Source organism: Geotrypetes seraphini, chromosome 1 (assembly GCF_902459505.1).
Source record: "Geotrypetes seraphini chromosome 1, aGeoSer1.1, whole genome shotgun sequence".
NCBI classification, from domain to species: Eukaryota; Metazoa; Chordata; class Amphibia; order Gymnophiona; family Dermophiidae; genus Geotrypetes; species Geotrypetes seraphini.
This window is the reverse complement of record NC_047084.1, coordinates 475,323,611-475,343,891: the sequence shown is the minus strand read 5'-3', so window position 1 is coordinate 475,343,891 and position 20,281 is coordinate 475,323,611. Positions and strand designations below refer to the sequence as shown.

Genomic DNA, 20,281 nt, shown 5'->3' with positions numbered 1-20,281 from the left:
CTGTATTATGAATCTCTCCTGTGCACATCTCAGAGTCCTTTCCAAACAAGAGGTGAGGCTTGAGAAACGAGTATGCTCAGACTCTACCTGGCTCTGCATCCCTTCTCAAGCTGATTCACCTGCAGTAAAAGGTAAGTGGGGTAGGGAGAGGAAGTAGTAAGATCACAGGTATTCTGTGAGGGCAGAGGGTAGTAATAGCAGCCTGGAGCAGCAGAAATGATGGTAAGAATATTTAAATTGATGGTGGGGTGTGGCTAGAAAATGGTGAATTTCGCTTATGATAGAGAACAAAGGTAGGGCCAGGACAGGAGAGAATCATAAAGTTAGGACAGCTATTAGGATTATGAAGATTGCTCAGACTTCAGGTCAGAACATAAAATGTGTTCAACATAACATTCTGTTGTTTACCTACTGAAAAGCTGATCCAGGGGGTGGGACAAAGATGGGGAGGGGCAAAGGGAAGGGCAGGTGGTGGATTTCTGTTTCAAAAACAGGAAGTGATATCAGAGAGAAAGCTAACGCTGGTGCGAGCAGCAGGCTTGAGAAGCTGCTTGTGCTGGCAAAGATTTAAAGAGTTATCAGGGGGAGTGGGAGGGTGCATGTGTGGTATGGGGGGGCAGAGAAGAGGGTACAGGTGGGGGGTCACTGCCCCGGGTGCCTCCTATGCTCGCTACACCACTGGCTGCTAATGCCAGCACCATGGACATATTCAGTTCTTGTGCACGCTCAGCTCATTCACAAGAACTTAGTATGCATGGGGTGCAAGCGTTGCTGGGCCAGAGTGCTGCCACTGGGGTCCGAGTCTTCAGCTGGTGGGACTTGAGGATCAGTTTAAATATTTAGGGCTCCTTTAACAAAGTCGTGGTAAAAGGTTTCTACCATAGTCCGGTACTATGGTACTTTGTGTGTCTAAGTGCTTTAAAAATAAGCCTCCAAATCTGACAGGATTTTGTCATGTACGAAAAGGGCATCTACCTCAGGTTGGCCAGCACCATTTTAAAAGCTAACAGTGATGGGGCAGGAGAGACAAGGATTACTCCTCTGTATAGGAGATCTGCAAGCACAGATAGGGTAGGTATGAAAACAAAAACCTTGTAGTGCACACATCTAATTATATTCATTAGGCTTTGTTTTCTGCTTCCCAGTCAGATTTTCAGCATATCCACATGTATTCAATGTAAGCACATTTTTCATACATATTCTTTGTGGATAAGCTGAAAATCTGACTAGATGGGCCACCACGACAAGTTTGGAAATACCCAGTGGCACATCTCGAGTAAGGATAAGTCAGCTGTATCATTCTAGAGTTCATTATTATCTGAGCTCAAGGTGATTTATAGGTATTTCTTTTTAGGGATTGAGGAACATGTTGCCTCTGAGGAGTCACAGATCATTTCTTTGGGGCATCTTTAGTAGACATATATTGTTTATTGAAATCTTCTATACCGCTACTAATGACTGAGGTTCACATTCAGAGCGGTTTACATGGGTTTTTTTTTCTTTCTTCAAATTCTTTATTCATTTTTTCATCTTACAAGTACACAATATTACATCATTTAAAACTTTTACACATCACTTGAATTTCTTTCTATTGTCATCATAAATACATAAATTTATTTCCTCCCACCCACCCTTCCTTGAGCTTCTGTAATGGTTTTACAGTACAGAGTTAAGTGTGTTTCTGTGGTGGATTTCCATACATGAGCTGCTGTAGTGTTGTTATAATACATTTACATATATTTTTACATTATTTACCCACTATATATTCACCATATATACACACTATATATACACTTGAGTGTACTATGTTCACCCTATATATAACTCTTTTTACGCATTTATACTATAATACGAGTATATATGGACTGGGCTCTCTGGGCATGGATTGTATTGGTGAGGGGGGGCAGTTTTTGGCTGTATAGAAGGTGAATCACAAAAAAACCCCAACAAAAGCAAAATGATACTTCAAAGAAGATTCAAAAAATTGTTTAGCGGGAAAACCAGGCACGGGGGAAACAAAACTTATTGAGCTTGAACTCACTAATTGCCAATATATAAAAATAAATAATAATTATTAATGGTATGGAGGGGCCCTCAGTGTGAGGTCATGAGCTTGAAAGAGCAGATTCGCAGAACCCACTCTATTGCTTAAATAATCCAGAAGCCAAAACCCAAAGTTTTAGCTGCATACCATCATCGGATGCCCCAAACTGTGTGCTCATAAAGTGTAATAACCTATATGGTTAACAGTGAAAAATTTACTAACATTTTTCTTTGATGACCATTAATGAACGATGTCACTGTCAGCTTGGCTCTCAGGATGGGGACATACTTTCTAGCTTGATAAAGTTCACTAAGTGACCAATTTTTTTTTACTGTTCACCATATAGGTTATTACATTTTATGAGCACATAGTTTGGGGCATCCGATGATGGTGTGCGGCTAAAACTTTGGGTTTTAGCTTCTGAATTATTTAAGCAATAGAGGGGGTTCTGCGAATCAGATTTTTTTGAGCTTATGACCTCATACTGAGGGCCCCTCTATACCATTAATTATTATTATTTATTTTTGTATATTGGCAATTAGTGGGTTCAAACTCGATAAGTTTGGTTTCCTCCATGCTTATTTTTCCCGCTAAGCAATTTTTTGTATTGGAAAAGGGGGCAGAAGGGTAAAGCAGGAGAGGGGCAGTGGCAGATTTGTTTGTTTTTTAAGAGAATGTTAGCAACCACAGGGAGAAGAGAAGCACTCTTGAGTCTGCTCTTACATTGCATGTGTGTTTAAAGTGAAGGAGGCCTCAGTGTCTATCACGGGAGAAGAGCTTCCCAGGTTCTCATCCTGCTGCTTGACCCAAAGGTATTGCTATTCCTTCCCTCTAGTGTCCCGGTGTTATGACATCCTCCAGGCCAGAGTCAGAAAGCAAGATTCTATAGCTGCTGCTGTCTCCTCCTCTGCTGAATTCCTTCTTAAGCTGAACTGTGCATTAGGATCACATGAAATTATAGGAACTTGTGCAGTTCTAGCTTCAGAAGAAAGCCAGCAGAGGAGCAGCCAGCAATAGGTAAGGAGTGTTGCTTCACAGATTCCTCTTGCTGACTGGAAGCAATCCAGGAAAATAAGATATAAGGGAAATACAGCCTAGGCACCCTGAGGTTGTGCATACAAGCCCACGCTGCTCCTTGTGACCCTGGGCAGGTACATTAGATAGACTGTGAGCCCACTGGGTCAGTCAGGGAATTATGCTTTGAGTACCTGAATAAATTCATGTAAACTGGTCTGAACTTCCCTGGGGGAACAGTATAGAAAATGGAATAAATAAATAAGATGGTACCAGTGGGAAGGTTGAAAAGGAAAAAAAGGGGGATAATGCCTGGGCTGGAGGAAAGGGTTTATGCCAGGGGATGCAGTGAAGGAGGGAAGGAAAAGTGATGTTACTGTTCAACACTTGGCACTGTGACAAACCCAGTGCCAGCTCTGTCTTTGTCCCTGGAAAAAGAAACAAAAACATCCATTCTGGAGCCAGCTGAATACTCTTTTGACAGTGAATCTGAGCAGGATAGAAACTGGTCCACTAGTAACAGGCAGAGGAACTTATCACAAAGTAAATACATTGCAAAGCCAGTAAGGTTTACTGCCTGTAGGGGAAAGTCTGTCACCTTAAAACAGCCTCAGTGTAGGAAATACAGGGAGAGCTGTGCTCTGCAACACAGAGAGCCAAGCCCCAACCCCCTTCCCAGGTGCAGGGGGCCTGGCTTGGCCACACATAAAGAGCAAGACCTGAATCAGGAAGCCAGGAAGGAACATGAAGGGCAGAGCTATTCATCTGAGCCTTAATTCAAAGAGGTGGAAATAGCAGAGGAAGGACCATCCTTGCCTCAAGCCCCTGAAAGTCCAGAAGCTGGTGAGGACATGGGCATAACAGAGAGGCTAGTGGAGTCAGCAATACAGACTGAGTGCATGGAGGTGGGTCCTTAAAGTAAAAAGGAGTAACATTGTTTTTTGTTGAGCTTTTTGGGGGGATTGATGTGCTGGAAAGGGCAGAGACCTTTGCAGAAGACAGAAGGAAGAGGGTTAATTTTGTGGGGTTTTTCCCCTCTAAGTTGTACAGCTGATAGCCAGTTAAGAGGAAAAGAAATTGTGCTAGAACTGTTTGCATTTTTCCTAGAAGCTGCTGAAATGGTTTTTGTTTCTTTTGTTCCTTTACATACCTGACCTTGTTTACCATTTGTTTATGGAAGCACTGAGACTGTTTCAATCTAGGAAAAGGTCCTGCATTGTGGTTACCAAGTCAAGCTATCCCAGAGCCTGGAAATACTCAGTACTCATCTGCAGTGCAGGTAGCCATGATTTCCAGTTTCAAAGTGGAAAAGATTTGTTTGTTTGCTTACAGGAGAACTCCTATGTTTTTGTGAAGTGCAAAGTTCCATGAAACACTGCTCTGGTGAATTATACTTACCTGCCTGGTCTAAAAAGACCAGGGCAATAAAGCCTCAGTGTACATTGCATGAACCAACAGAAAGAAAAGTATATTTTTGTTTGTACTATAGCTTTCTTGGAATTTAAATATCCTGAACCGAGTCTAGTTAAAAGGACAGAATAAAAGTTGTTTTTTTCTGCTATCCACTGTGTGCTGGTTTTGTAATATTTTGTCCAGTGTAACTGGAGACTCTAGGCTGTTGCCTAGATCAGGTGTACCTGAAGGGTTACTCCATTTCCAGGGGAACATGGGCCTAGCTCGTGACAGCATGCAGGATCAAAGAATTGCACACAAGCTGAGCTATATCAGGCCGGAGCTTAACTCATTTGGAGTGAACTGAAATTTCCCAATTTTTCTTGCCTAGAAATAGGATGAGGTGAGAGGGAGGTGTTCGAATCTGCTCTTCATCCCTAGACTGAAGTGCAAAGCAGTGTAATCATTATTCATACATACTGTACTTCACTCAGATAAGTGAAAACACTGTCTTCTATTGATATAATGGAAATTTGTCCTTGACTAATATCAGTTCATCATTTAATGTTTGAAGAAAAACATTCTAAAATGCTTAGCACTTACTAGTTGAAGAGAAGCAGAATTTGGCGTGCTCAAACTGCGCTGGGGGTAGAGTCCAACAACATGCTGATGAGAAAATTGCTTTCTTATTTCAGCCGAGGAATACCTGCGAATGGAAAAGAGAGGGCTCAAATACTGCTGAGGAGGAGAATTTAGTGCCAGGAATTACTGCAATCAAAAATACAAGGCACATCTCAAACTACCTTCTCTATGGATTTACACCGGAAATTCGATCAGGAAAGACTTGAGCAGTTTCCTCTACCGCTGTACAACCATGCACAAACTTTTCCTTAAAATTTATTTTTGTTAATGCCCACGTATTCACACATTCATGTGTTCATAAAAGCAAAGAGGCCCTGATTCTATAAAAGACGCCTAAAGTTAGGTGCCTAGATTGGCTTAATCAGTGCTGATAATTGAAAACACCATTAAAAACCAATTAAAAAAAAACCATTTTAAAAATTAATTAGCCGGAAGGCATCTAACTCAGTAGGCGCCTACAGGCAATTAGGTATGGTTAAGGGCAGATTTTGAGCATGGTTTCACTTAGGCACACTAGGCCAAGAAAGTCTTGCCTAACACCTACTGGTATCTAAGAATGCTTAGGCACTAGGCATGACTTTATAAACATTGCCTAGTGGATGATTGACAATCGTGCTCATCAACACCTAGAAGCTAGGCACCATTTACAGAATCAGGGCCAGAGTGTCTAATTTTTTTTATTCCAATAGGGGCTTGCTTTTTTTTTTTTTTTGTACTTAGATCAATTTTGGTTCGATAAAGATCCAAAACCATAATTAAGAAATGAATGTCCACCATCAGCAGTGTATCGAGGGAAGGGGGCAACCAAGGCGGTAGCACCCAGCACCACCATGCCATGCATCGTCCCCCCCCCTGGTATTCCTTTCCCGCTGCGTACCCCTCTACCCTAGCAAACCTCTTAAGATGATCGCTGGCAGCAAGCAGCATATCCAACATGCTGCTTGTGCCGGCCTCGACTCTCCCTCTGAGCAGGGAGTGATGTCAGAAGGAGAGCTGCCAGTGCGAGGCGGTGGGAGCTGCCAGTGATCATTTGAAGAGATAGCTGGGTGGGCAGAGAGGAGAGGTGCTAGCTCCAGAGTCCCCACCAAAACGGCGTCCGAGGCAGTCCACTCCCTGCCTTTCCTCACTACACCACTGCTACCCATTATGGTAAAGTAGGTAGTTGATTAGGGTGGCAGCTTCTAGTGGGGAAAATACAGAAACATGATGGCAGATAAAGGTCAAATGGCCCATCCGGTCTGCCCATCCACAACATCCACTAACTCCTGCTCTCCCTAGATCCCATGTGCCTGTCCCAGGTTTTCTTGAATGCAGACACAAAGGAATAGCAAAGATTAACGTAGTTAAAGTGCAATAGTAGGCCATGAAAACACACATTTTTACCCACAGGGAGATTGGGCGGTTTGTTTGAAGAGAACATGTAAATTAGTCTTGCCACTAAACCTCAGTGCACAGTTGCCCTAATGCGCACCCTAAAAAAGTTTTACTCCTGATGTAGGCCCAGATCCACTAAAGTCAGCGATCACTAAACCGGTTTTGACTGCTTTAGTGACAATCGGATTTGATGAACTGATGCAGAAAATGGCTGACCACATGGTTTTGTGCACGATCGCTCATTCTCCGATCTGGCCATACAAATAAGGTCATTAATATTGAAATGCCATGTAAACTAGCAAAGCGATTGATGCTCTAACATGGCTTCCCAATGCACAAAAAAAGGTAAGCATTTTTAGCAATCTGAAAAAAGCAATTGTTCAAGACCAGTTGCTTATCTGTCCTACTGATAGTTCAGTCATGAAATTAATATATTTATAACAAAGCATACCTTTTTTTTTTTTTTTCAATGGACACAGATGCCATACATGTGTTAACACACACACACTATCTGCCCCATTTAAAAAAAAAAAAGCTGAGCTCAGCCGCCACCCTCACCCAATGATGAGCCACCGCACCCCCAAATGACAACCACAGGTCCCTGAAACCCCTGACGATGATGGCCGCCCCCGGAATAGTGATGCACCCAGAGAGACAGGAGGGAAGCCCACTCTCTCCTACCATCGTGAAAAACCCCTGTGCATGCCAAAATTGGCAGGAGAGATGCCCACTCCCTCCTGTTACCAGATCCCCCCCCATGACTGCCCCCCCATGCCAGGACCCCTGGGCCATCCCCTCCCCTTTCCTGCTCCCCTTCGTTAAAAAAAAAAAAAAAAAAAATCTGCAGGAGGGATGCCTACATCCTCCTGCCACTGGATATCTCCACCCTCCCACTTCTCCCTTACCTTATCCTCAATTTTTGGGGGGAAGAGTTGGTTTGGGTATGTTGAGGGAGTAGGCACTCCTCCTGCTATTAGCGATGTCAGCGCAGCCCTGCGCATGTGTCAGTCACTTTCTCAGCAACTGATCAGACGGGATTCCGGTGAGCCTCCATGGAAATCATTTGCATGAAAACTTGTTGGAACATCAGTCATTCTTCCAGTCGGCCAAAATTCAGCCAACAGCGACTCACACGGTCCTAACGACAGTGCATCTAGCCCAGAGACATTTTCTGACCAGGGTCATATGAGGTGAAATGCTGCATTTCACCTCAAATAATCTCTTTGGCTCCCACAGTACAATCTTTACTACAGCTCTATAAAGATTCAACACTAAATGTAAAGTAAGAAATTGCACCAAAATTAAGGGTTTTAAAAGAGGCAATATATGTTGACACTGCTAACTACATGGCCTTGAACCTTGCTTGTTGACTAGGATTAGGATGTTGTTGCTGTTGTAATACAATGTTTTGCACATAAGTTATCTTATGGAAGTTGGCCTAAACATTCTTTGTCTCACTGAAGAGAATATATCCCCCCCTTTTACAAAAGCTGTTTTTAGTGCTGGCTAGTGTGCTGAATGCTCTGTGCTGCTCCGATGCTCATAGGAACTCTACGACCATCGGAGCAGCGCAGAGCATTCAGCGTGCTGGCCGGCGCTAAAAACCTCTTCCACGCTTTTGTAAAAGGGGGGTAATGCATACATGAAGGAATACAATTAAGGGAGAGATTAAGGGGTCCTTTTACTAAGGCGCACTAGCCGTTTTAGCATGCTCTATATATTAGCGCACGCTAAACGCTAACACGTCCATAGACTTATCATGGATGCGTTAGCATTTAGCGCGTGCTAAAACGGCTAATGAACCTTAGTAAAAGGACCTATAAGTGAAATTAAATTTCATTTTTACTTTAATATTTAAATAACAACTGCATTTGCAACAGGATTAGACTTAACGTATTTTTCGGTCCATAAGACGCACTTTTTCCACCCCAAAAAAGGGGGTTGAAAAGTGGGTGAGTCTTATGGAGCGAAGATGACCCCCCCTCTCCCAGAACCCTTTAATAACACTGCCCTTCTGCTCTTCCTTTAAAACATCCCCCACCCCACTGCGGGATGGGGGATGTTTTAAAGGAAGCCTGGTGGTCCAGCCTGAAGCCTGGTGGTCCAGCGGTGTATGGGCTGGCAGGAGCGCGCTGTCTGCGCTGCTACCTGGGCCTGTCCCGCTTTCTGAATGGCTGCGTCAGTTCTCACGGGACTCGCAAGAACAGACTGCAGCCATTTAGAAAGCGGGACGGGCCCAGGCATCAGCGCAGACAGCGTGCTCCTGCTGGCCCGTATACTGCGTATGTGATATCCAACCTTTCTGGAAGAGTGCGGCTGTTGGAAACAGAGCCCGGATGAGTATGCGGCATGGAGCACACTGTGTGATAAGTCGGCTGCATGTGCCTGCTCGTGGTTGCTCCACTGTGCTGGAGGGGGCAGGCTCAGCACGAAGATGAAAGGTGGGGGCACAAAAATGGGGATAGGTCAGTTCAGTGATGTGGCGAAGATGGTATAGTAAGGAGATAGGATGAGTCTGTTGTGTAGAGGACGTAACAAGGAATAGGGTAACACAAGGAGAGGATGGTGATGGAGGGATTCAGGAAGGCAGTGGTGTGATGGAGTTGAAAATACAGGTTGAAGATGGGATGAAAGAGAGGATTAGTGAAACTGCAAGGAAGATAGGACTGTGCAAGGAGCAGATGGGGAGAGGGTACAGGGCAGGGCAGTGGGACAGGATACAGAGCCTGGCGGGGAGGGGGGACAGGGTACAGAGCCTGCCAAGGAATGTGGGGTTGGTTGCAGAGGCTGGTGGGGAGTGTGGGGGTTGGGTGTAGAGCCTGCCAAGGAGTGTAGGGTTGGATGCAGGGAGTGAGGGAGGCTGGGGGCACAATTTGGTTCAGAATGTTTTTTTTCTTGTTTTCCTACTCTAAATCTAAGGTGCATCTTATGGAGCAAAAAATACGGTAGATTTTTAAATGATTTGTCAATAGTTATAAATCACAATAGCAGTTTACAAATGGCAGCAGTTGATGAAATGTGTGCTACTTTCAAATTTTAACCTGACACACCAATATCATATAAATGAAAATTATATGAAAATGAGACACTAATAAATGAACAATCAGTGTATCAGTAGCTTACAATACTCACCTTGAGACCCTTGTTGTGAAATTACCACTGATCTCATGTAGTACTCGTATACATTATATACATTACAGTTTGCTAGAAAATATTTCTCGTCTGGTTTATCACGTCAATCTCGGTGTCATATAAAATTCCCTTACTACTAAACTATTCATTCTGGCTTATTTAAACAGTAATGAATTCCTTAAGCAACAAGAAACAATAGCTATGCCATAACACAAAAGAAAAGAGTTGTTTCCAATGTAGTTTCTCATTTTATGCAATCACAGACTAATACTTCCTTCCTATCAATCCAATCACAGCTTCTCATTTTATCCAATCACAATGCTTCCTTCTTATCCATCCAATTCCAGTAGTTTCTCATTTTATCCAATTGCAGTACTTCCTTCCTATCCATCTACAGTAATCACAGTGCCTTTTCTTATTTTATCCAAATAATTTGCTCAGTGTTGCAAGGTCCAAGGTTTTTTCACCCAACTGGGCTGCTATTGAAAGTTGGTTGTGGGAAATTTTGAGCAGTTGCAGATTGATAGTTTGGGGGGATACCGGTAATTTCCGATTTTAAGTCTACAATGTCAGTAAGTCCTCTGTGGGGAGGAAAAAGCTATGTTACAAGGGATCCATTACTTGCCAGAACTTGCAAAGTGGAAGTAGATGAGAGATCTGTGGTACTTTCTGTGCACATCAAGAGCTCTGTCAGAAATCTGAACCTTTTTGGAGCCCAAATGATTGCAGGAACCTCATTGGTACCACCTGCAGTCAGTCATTGCAGACTTATTTATTCTTGGAAATAGGAAGAAATACATTTGGCTGTTTTTGACCTGCTTTTTCAAGGAAAACTAGCAGAATTTTAGAAAGGTATCTGGCAACCCTGCATTTGTTCCATAACCAAAGATACTGTATATCACAAGAGAGCTGTACTAGTTGAGATGTTAGTAAGTCAATAAGCAAGAAGCGCAGAACTTAAAAAACACTGCTGAGATTTAGTTTCATTAACTAAGGTACTTAAAATGTAGTTTAGCTACATTTTCTAGAGAAGGGGCCCAGAATGCCTTTCTGGCAATCTACTTCAAATAACAAATAACAATATTGCTAATATCATCATAACCCAAAAGCCTCAATTTGTATGCAGCATATACATCACCACTAAAACCAATCATGGCACATCATACAAGTAACATCCTGTACCCGTCACTGGAATGTGCAAAATCATCAAGTTCAGCTGTTCTATGCTACTCATGTAAATGCTTAAGGATGCAAGTTAGCTCAGTGTTCAAACTTTTCCAGAATTTGACGTCATTTCAAATGATGGTAAGAGAAGAAAGAGGGAGAGAGCAAGAAAGTGTAAGCGGAATAAAAATAAAAGGGTTTCAATGCTTAAACCATGAGACAGAGTTGCTCAACAGAAGAAAAAAAATATATCAAACAATAAAAGACCCGGGGTATTCCATGACTGCAAGCCCTTCAATGGCAGAGTAGTTTATGAGGCCCTCACTGTTCTGAAATGCTTTTGAGACACAATCACAACCCTAATAATGGCAGCAGTTCTCTGCTTCAATGGGGGAGCTACTGGAAGGGAGGCTAACCTGCTTCCGAGGTTTTATTTATTTACTTACTTATTTGACTCACAGGGAATCTCCTCATTCATTGTCAAGGATAAGATTGAACATTGGGGCTATAAACACTAGCTTACTCAGTGGCCAGCATGACTGAAGGGACAACACCCCAATATTAATAACATACAGTTAAGGTGGAGACTGAGGGAGAGGGGTGGAAGTGAGAGACTTGCCTAATTAACGTTTCTAAGAATTGTAATTTAAATTAACACTAGATTAAAAAAAAATATTGTGCACTTAATTTTTATTTATTGATTTTGTTGGCACAGAAGTTTCCCAAGGAAGAATCTCTCTCAGTGTAGCAACCCACACATTTCCAATGAACGATAGATACACTGTCATTGTTCCAGTCCTCACAGTGCAACCAAACTACAATCTCTGCATTAGAACTCACACACTTCTAACTATTGTGCCCAAGAGAATGGGATCAAATAATCACTGAAATCTACTAATTTCATACTTTCTCTTAGTAATGACCTTCTTAAGAGAGAGCATAAAAAATATAGAAACATAGAAACATAAAAGATGACGGCAGAAAAGGGCTATAGCCCATCAAGTCTGCCCACCCTACTGTCCCTTCCTCTTAAGTCTATACCTAGTGACTATTTATTCGATCCTCGTAGGGATCCCACATAGGTATCCCATTTATTCTTAAAGTCCAGCACACTGCTGGCCTCGATCACCTGCGCTGGAAGCTCATTCCAACGGTCAACCACTCTTTCTGTGAAGAAGTACTTCCTGATGTCGCCATGAAATTTCCCGCCCCTGAGTTTGAGCGGATGCCCTCTGGTGACAGAGGGTCTCCTGAGAAAGAAGATATCATCTTCCACCTCGATACGTCCTGTGATGTATTTAAATGTCTCAATCATGTCTCCCCTCTCCCTACGTTCTTCTAGAGTGTAGAGCTGTAGTTTGTTTAGTCTCTCCTCGTACGAGAGACCTTTGAGACCCGAGATCCTCCTGGTGGCCATCCTTTGAACCGACTCGACTCTAAGCACATCTTTACGGTAATGTGGCCTCCAGAATTGTACACAGTATTCCAGATGAGGTCTCACCATGGTTCTGTACAATGGCATTATGACTTCAGGCTTCTTGCTGACAAAGCTTCTACTGATACATCCCATCATCTGCCTTGCTTTAGATGAAGCCTTCTCCACTTGATTGGCAGTTTTCATGTCTGCACTGATGATTACTCCTAGGTCTCGTTCCGCCGAAGTACTAGTTAAAGTTTCTCCATTCAAGGTGTAATTTCTGCATGGATTACCGCTACCGAGGTGCATAACCTTGCATTTCCCAGCGTTGAAGCCCAGCTGCCAGGTCGAGGACCATCTTTCCAATGTAAGCAGATCCTGTGCCATACTATCCTGTAAATTACATTCACTTACTGTATTGCATAGTTTAGCATCGTCGGCGAATAATGTTATTTTACCCTGAAGCCCCTGAGTCAGATCTCCTATGAATATGTTGAAAAGGAGTGGACCCAGGACTGAACCCTGCGGTACTCCGCTGGTCACCTCCGATGTTTTAGAGAGGGTACCGTTAACTATTACCCTTTGAAGTCTTCCACTTAGCCAATCATTGACCCAAGTAGTTAGTGTTTCTCCTAACCCTATCGATTTCATTTTGCTCAACAGCCTGCGGTGTGGGACGCTATCAAATGCTTTACTGAAATCCAGGTACACGATGTCCATAGACTCTCCCAAGTCTAGCTTCCTTGTCACCCAGTCAAAGAAGCTGATGAGATTGGATTGGCAGGACCTACCCTTGGTGAATCCATGTTGATTGGGATCCCGTAGATTCCCCTCATACAGGATCGTGTCTAATTTGCGTTTAATTAAAGTTTCCATGAGTTTACACACTATTGATGTGAGACTCACCGATCTGTAATTCGCAGCCTCTGTCCTGCAACCCTTTTTGTGCAGAGGAATGACGTTGGCTGTTTTCCAGTCCAAGGGTACTCTCCCCGTGCTTAGGGAGAGATTGAAGAGTGCGGCTAGTGGTATTGCCAGGACATCGCACAACTCTTTGAGCACTCTTGGGTGCAGATTGTCTGGTCCCATGGCTTTATTTACCTTTAGTCTTGACAGTTCGCTGTAAACTTCACCTGGTGTGAACTCAAAATTCTGAAACGGGTCGTCCGCACTTGACTTAGCCTCTAACTGAGGACCATGTCCTGGTGCCTCGCAAGTGAAGACCGAGCAGAAGTATTCGTTCAGTAGTTCAGCTTTATCTGAATCTGCTTCCACGTAATTCCCATCCGGTTTGCTAAGGCGTACTATCCCGTCTGTGTTCTTTTTCCTATCACTAATATACCTGAAGAAGGATTTGTCCCCCTTCTTAATGTTCTTTGCTAGAGTTTCTTCCACTCGAAGTTTGGCCTCCCTAATTGCTGTTTTGACCGCTGTAGATCTGGTCCTATATTCCATGATAGCTTCTCTTGTTTCCGTACGCTTGTAGGAAAGAAATGCTTTTTTCTTCTCCTTAACAAGGTGTGAGATCTCTGCGGTGAACCATTGGGGTTTATTGTTTCTTTGTCGTTTGTTTACTGATTTTATGAAGCGGCTAGTTGCTTCATGTATAGTTGATTTCAGTGTTAACCACTTAGTTCTACATCATCGGTCTCCACTTGGTCCTGCAGCGTCTGATGGACGAAATCTCCCATGCGTGTGAAGTCTGTGCCGCGGAAATTGAGTACCTTTGTTTTCGTGTTTGATCTAGGGAAGCCTTTCCTAAGATTGAACCATACTATGTTGTGGTCGCTGGAGGCTAGCGTATCTCCTACTGAGACCTCTGAGACGCTTTCCCCGTTGGTGAGTACCAGGTCGAGGATTGCCTGGGCCCTAGTGGGCTCCATTACCATTTGTTTGAGACGGGCTCCCTTTAAGGAGTTTAATAGCCTCCTACTAGCGCTGGTTGTCGCTGAAAGTGTGCTCCAGTCTGCATCAGGCATACTGAAGTCCCCAAGTAGTACAGTGTCTCCCCTTAGAGTGATATTCTCAATGTCTTCAATTAAGTCTGTGTCCATGTCATCCAGTTGTCTAGGGGGTCTGTATACCACACCAAGATACAGGCACTTTTCTCTGCCTCTTGCCAGGTTTACCCAGAGGGATTCCCCTGTGTATTTGACATCTGTAATCCTGATGGTTTTGATGTCCTCTTTAATATATAATGCTACCCCACCACCTAACCTGCCCTCTCTATCCCGACGAAGTAATTTGTAACCCGGTATAGCCATATCCCACCCATGAGAGTCTGTTAGCCAAGTTTCGGATATCGCCACCACGTCTAGGTCTGCATTCCTTATTTCAGTCTCTAATTCTAGAATTTTATTACCTAAACTGTGTGCATTAACATACATAGCCCTCCACTCTTTATGTTTGCTAAATCCCTTTGATACTTTTTCTACCTGAGTTGGTATGACCCCTAGAGAACTGTTTGCAGTGTGGGTACTTACCTCGGAGCTTTGACTCATCTCATCAGGATAGTTCCTTACTGCGCTGGTATGTGAGTAGGTACCCTCCCCCGACTTACCTAGTTTAAAGCCCTGCGAAGCAGGCGGGCTAGTCGGTGTCCGAAGACGTACTTACCTCTATTGGTCAGATGGAGTCCGTCTAGTCCCTGAAGTCCCTGTAGCGCCTCTCCATGGTTCAGGAATCCGAAGTTCATATCCTGGCACCATCCCTGTAGCCACTCGTTAGTCCTCAGGATACGCTCGTCCCTGGCTCTCCCCTTGCCTCTAACTGGGAGGATAGAGGAGAAGACCACCTGCGCTCCAGTCTGCTTCAGCCTCTCGCCCAGGGCTCTATGTTCAGTACCAGTCTTCCAGCAGTTCTTACATACTTGGGAGAAGAGGCTGGTGGCAAAATCCTACAGATATAGGCAAAAAAAGGGCAAAGATAAAAATGAGACTTTGCTAGTCCTCCCCTGGTGGTCTATATTTGTTTTTCCAGCCATATTCAGCTATCGGTTCAGATGCCTATAAAATGAACCTCTTTCCGCTGAAATTAAGTTTGAGTTGGATCCTTATGATTCCAAAAATCTACTTCCTTCCGATAAATAGGCCAGTGAGTGGCAATGTTTTGATAGGCACAATTACTGCACTCCAAAGTCTCTTTCCCATCAATTCTTTTAAAGAAATAATAGTATTTAAAGCCCAGTAATACATTGTTCATTGAAGAAAAAAATGCATCTTAGTCAATCCAATGCCAGTTAGATGAATGTTGTACTTGAGACAATTAGGCATGAGACAACGTGTATGGAATGAGCCTCTAAAACTTGTAAAGATGGAAGGAGCACTTTTCATGATTGTGTCAGACTCTGGTTGTTTGACAAGAAATTATTATCTGAAGCAGTTTACAGGTTCATAGAAGAGCTTATATGTAATCAATGTGCACAAAGGTGCCATTTATTACCAAAGCCGTGGAAGGAATAAGACTTGTTCTTAATAATGAGAGTTGTCTTCTAAAATACTTTTACATAAATTTTTTTCCAAGAATATGGGACAGTAGTATCTTAGATTACAGGGGCAGCTCTTTCCACTCAGCCATTTCACCATTGTTCATACTTTCCTTCGGACTTTGGTCAATTCCTTTAGATACTTAAGTGTCATCACTGACTTCCAGTTAACCTCTGAAGCCCAGATATCCACTATAGTTAAAGCCTCACTCCATTCCCTTAGATGTATTTGTTCCATGAAACATTATCGCGATCTCTTGGTCCTATATTTCCTGATTCATGCCTTAGTTTCCTCCCATATTGACTACCGCAATATTGACGGCTATGGCATTAGGAGTACTGAACTTAAGCTTCTTCAAACCATTCAAATTATTAAGTCATACGCCTTTATAACTCCCTCAAATTCAATTGAGTGATACAATTATTTAAGGATAACCATTGGCTCTATCATTTATAGTTCAAGATTATCTTGCTTGCCCATAGGGCTTTTTTATAATTAGGAGTTCTGAATTACTGATTGGCCCTTCTTTTTCCCTGTGTTCTCTCTCATTCCCTTCATATCCAATCTGAGAATTTGCTGGTTATCCCCCCCCCAGTGCCCCACACCTGCCTAGAATCCGTGAGATGTGCAGCCTTCTTCTTTTTTGCCTTTCTTTCCAGAATACCCTCCCAAATGTGTTTTCGAAGGCATCCTACAAGAGATTCAAAACTCACAAATCACTTTCACCCCAGCCTTTTACCTGGGAGTAGAGAATTGACATGGGGACAAATTTTTCCCCATCCCCGTGGGAACTCATTTTGCCACCCCTGCCCCATGCCTGCAAGCTCTGTCCTCATCTGCACAAGCCTCAAGCACATTAAAATCATTAGTGTCCGAGGAAAATCATTGTGCGGATGAGGAAAAGCTTACAGGAATGGGGAAGGGAAAGGGATAGCGACAAAACTCGCAAGGATGGGACAGGGAAATTGAGTTTCTGTATCATTCTCCACCTGAGAGCCTTAAGGCAGGTTGCTAGCCTGGATAGTAGTTTGAATAACTGGGGATTACTCAGAGCCTGTCTTGTTCTCCAGCACTATATCTTTCTAAATCTGTCCTGTTTTTAATGGTGTTCCCTTCGTTTTCTGTTTTCCTTGAATTATAAACTGCTTTGGTATACCCACTTGAAAGCAGTATAACAAATTCAATAAACAAACATATAAAGTCAACCAATTTCTAGATAACAGAAATCTTTCTGGTTAATGGAGCATGGCCTGGAGACTATACCTTTTTCCATATGATAAGTCTTTGGACAAAATTTGCTTTACTCTATGCACACTATCCATTATCTTATAAGCAATCAGGTGTTGCTTTGCTATTGCATAAGAAGAAATAAGAAGTTGTCTCCGCTGAGGCAGACCAGAGGTCCATCTTACCCAGCGGTCCGCTCCCGCGGCGGCCCATCAGGCCCACTGCCTGAACAGTGGTCTCTGACCAATTTTACAAATTACCTCTAATCCTATCCCTATAACCTTACCTCTACTCTTATCTGTACCCCTCAACCCCTTTGTCCTCCAGGTACCTTCTTTGAAGCCCTGTAGCGTGCTTCTGCTTATCACATCCTCCGGTAGCGCGTTCCATGTATCCACCATCCTCTGGGTGAAAAAGAACTTCCTGGCATTTGTTCTAAACCTTTCCTCTCTCAATTTCTCTGAGTGCCCCCTTGTACTTGTGGTTCCCCATAGTTTGAAAAATCTGTCCCTGTCCACTTTTTCTATGCCCTTCATGATCTTGAAGGTTTCTATCATGTCTCCTCTAAGTCGTCGCTTTTCCAGTGAGAAAAGCCCCAGCTTTTTCAGTCTGTCAGTATATGAGAGGTCCCCCATACCCTTTATTAGCTTAGTTGCTCTTCTCTGGACTCTCTCAAGTACCGCCATATCCTTCATGCTGATTTCAATGAAATTCCCTTGCGTTGAAACGTAATTTTGTAGAAAAGGACCACAGTTGTTAAACTGACTTCGGCAACGTGTCAATCAATCTGAAAATTTGCATACAAACTCCACAGCAAAGGACATTTCTCTCTCCTACATTTTCATTTTAAGCAACAAAGATGGATTTTCCTTTCAGCTTGCTTATCACATGCCTGCACTACACCAGCTGGTATACAGCCATTGACTCAGGCTGAAATTACATGTTATTTTCAAAAACTATTGGCCTCTTTTACAAAGCCACGCTAGCGGCTGCACTGCACTAACGGCCCCAAAGTCCATAGAGATTTAAAGGGCTTCGGGGCTGTTGCCGCACGGCTTTGTAAAAGAGGCCGTATATCAGCTCAATTATATAAATATTTACACAATTTTATATGCATTCATCAGTTAATGGAATTATAAGCGCCTTTTTGTTAACTGAAAAGGTATGATGGGAAATAAAGCTATTATTATTATTAATGATGTGCTGACTTTAGATAATTATAAAGTATTACCATTATACTTTTTATTGCTCTTCTCTATGACATATTTAGAATTAAAAAAGCAACATGGTCTTAATTAAAATCTAATCAGCATTTTCTGTTAAAGTACATACAATGCCAAGCACACTGGCCAAAATCTACAAATGAATATTTGCATACCATTAAAAAGCATCAACCTTTTGCTTTGATAGACTTCCTCAGAAAGTTCTAGTGAACTGATGCAAGTCTGCTCTTTAAAAACATGCAAATATTTTGGGCAGCACACTAGTTAAGCAGTTTATGTAGACATGTACATCTGCACTGCCTTTTCTGGTTCTATTTTTTCTAAGGGACTATACAAATATGTTTGTTTTGACCTGGCAGCTTCTTGCTTCTCCTTTGAACTTTCATCTCTGGGGTAACGGGCCCCAGCTATAGCATCATGAATCTCAATTCACATCAGTAATTTTCACTTATTTTTTTTTTTTAAATTTCACTCTTCCCTTTTTGGTTTTTTCCAACACAGGTACATTAGACAGACTGTGAGCCTGCCTGGACAGACAGGGAAAATGCTTCAGTACATGAATAAATTTATGTAAACCATTCTGGGCTCCCTGGGGAGAACGGTATAGAAAATGGAATCTACACTCATTCAGATAAGTTAAATTTAAAAAGAAAAAATATATTAAAAATTATCTAAAATGCTCAAACCTATGAGAATTTAACACCAGAGACTCCCCGCTAACAAAAGTACTTATTGGGCGATGGAGCGGTGTATCTGAGGTTTTGGATGTATGATGCCAAATAAATGAATTAAGTGACTGAAATAATTGAACGGAAGAGAAATAAGATTGAATGAAATGATATATCTTAGAGTTGGATATTATAACATACAATAATCTACTGCGAGCATATAGGGTGACATCCATCCAAAAATGTTCCCAAATTAAGCAAAAATGACGTCCATCCATAGTGTCCAGGTTCCCAAACTGCCGACGCTCCAAAGAGGCATGGACGATCATCAGCGACCTGCACTGATTATAAGTCGGCAGGTCAGTAGACAACCAGTTGGACAAAATGGCCTTCTTTCCCATTAGTACCGCTCTAGCCACAAAAGCAGACAATCCTTTAGACTTGGGAGACACTATCATATAGATCCTAAAAAGAGCTCTAGGTGTTGGAGTCCATTGCCTACTCCAAATGGCAAAAACAAACTGCCCCAACCAGTTCCAAAAATGTACAATATATGGGCAAGCCCAAAGCATATGTCCCAGCGATGCATAAGCATGAGAACACTTCGGGAAGTCATGAGATAGAGTGATGCCCATCCGATAGGCTCGCATTGGTGGAATATAAACATGAATCTTAAGTTGTAATTCCCAATGAACAATATTAGCAGAAAGTTTTCTTGAAGACTTTAATGCTCGCTGGAGATGTTGTGCTAAAAAAGAGCAGTGATGATCTTATGCCCAGGATGCTGCCAAAATCTCCAAATTAATGTCAAGTTGACAGTCCAGTAGTCCCACCTGATGAAATCTTAAAGGGATATGTTGAGCGGAAAGGCTGAACATTTCCAAAATGGCTTCCCGACAAGTTTCAGTTAAATGACAAGCTGGTAAAGATTGGACATAATGACGTACTTGATAATATGCAAAAATATCCATTTCCAGGAGGCCATAGTCCGTTGTAAATTGGTAAAAGAGGCCAACTGTCCAGATTCTGTAAACAGGTGAAAAAGATAACATAATCACCTTTGGGCCCATCTGTGAAAGGGTGAGTCCTGCAGCCCTGGTAGAAAGTTACAGTTCCCCTGAAGCGGGAGAAAAGGTGAGACATCTGGGGACAGTTTAAGACACCTACAAACCCAGCGCCACGCCCTCCATGCTGGGTCAAATAAGGGATACATTGCCACCAAGGTCAGAGGTCGGGAGCAGACAACATGCAAGAGGCAATTGACATGGTAAGGGGAAAGTATCAATAACTCCAACCTAGCATCAGAAAAACATGAAGTACCTCTAAACTAATGATTAATGTGTCTCATCTGGCAAGCCATCGAATACAAACGAATATTAAGCAATCCATAGCCACCCCGCTCCCTCAGCAAACAAGCTCTAACATATGTCATCCGTGGGCGTTTGCCCCCCCAAATAAATCATTGGAGCCCTCTTGTAAGATGTAGAGAATGTGAATGT

General features: G+C 42.7%; 1 protein-coding gene across 5 annotated transcripts in view; it reads right to left on the bottom strand.

Moving 5' to 3' along the window:
* The window catches only part of DOCK8 (dedicator of cytokinesis 8), a 414,444-nt gene that overhangs the window by 333,056 nt on the left and 61,107 nt on the right, over positions 1-20,281 (bottom strand). For 4 of the 5 annotated variants that reach the window (XM_033924987.1, XM_033924968.1, XM_033924979.1 and 1 more), the window contains exon 2: positions 5,054-5,156. Coding sequence is in view for 2 of the 5 variants with exons in the window: in XM_033924968.1 (XP_033780859.1) it covers positions 5,054-5,156 (103 nt within the window). In the remaining 3 variants the exon portion in view is untranslated. Of the gene's footprint in view, positions 1-5,053; positions 5,157-20,281 lie in introns of those variants that run through there. The other variant, XM_033925008.1, reaches the window with a different exon arrangement.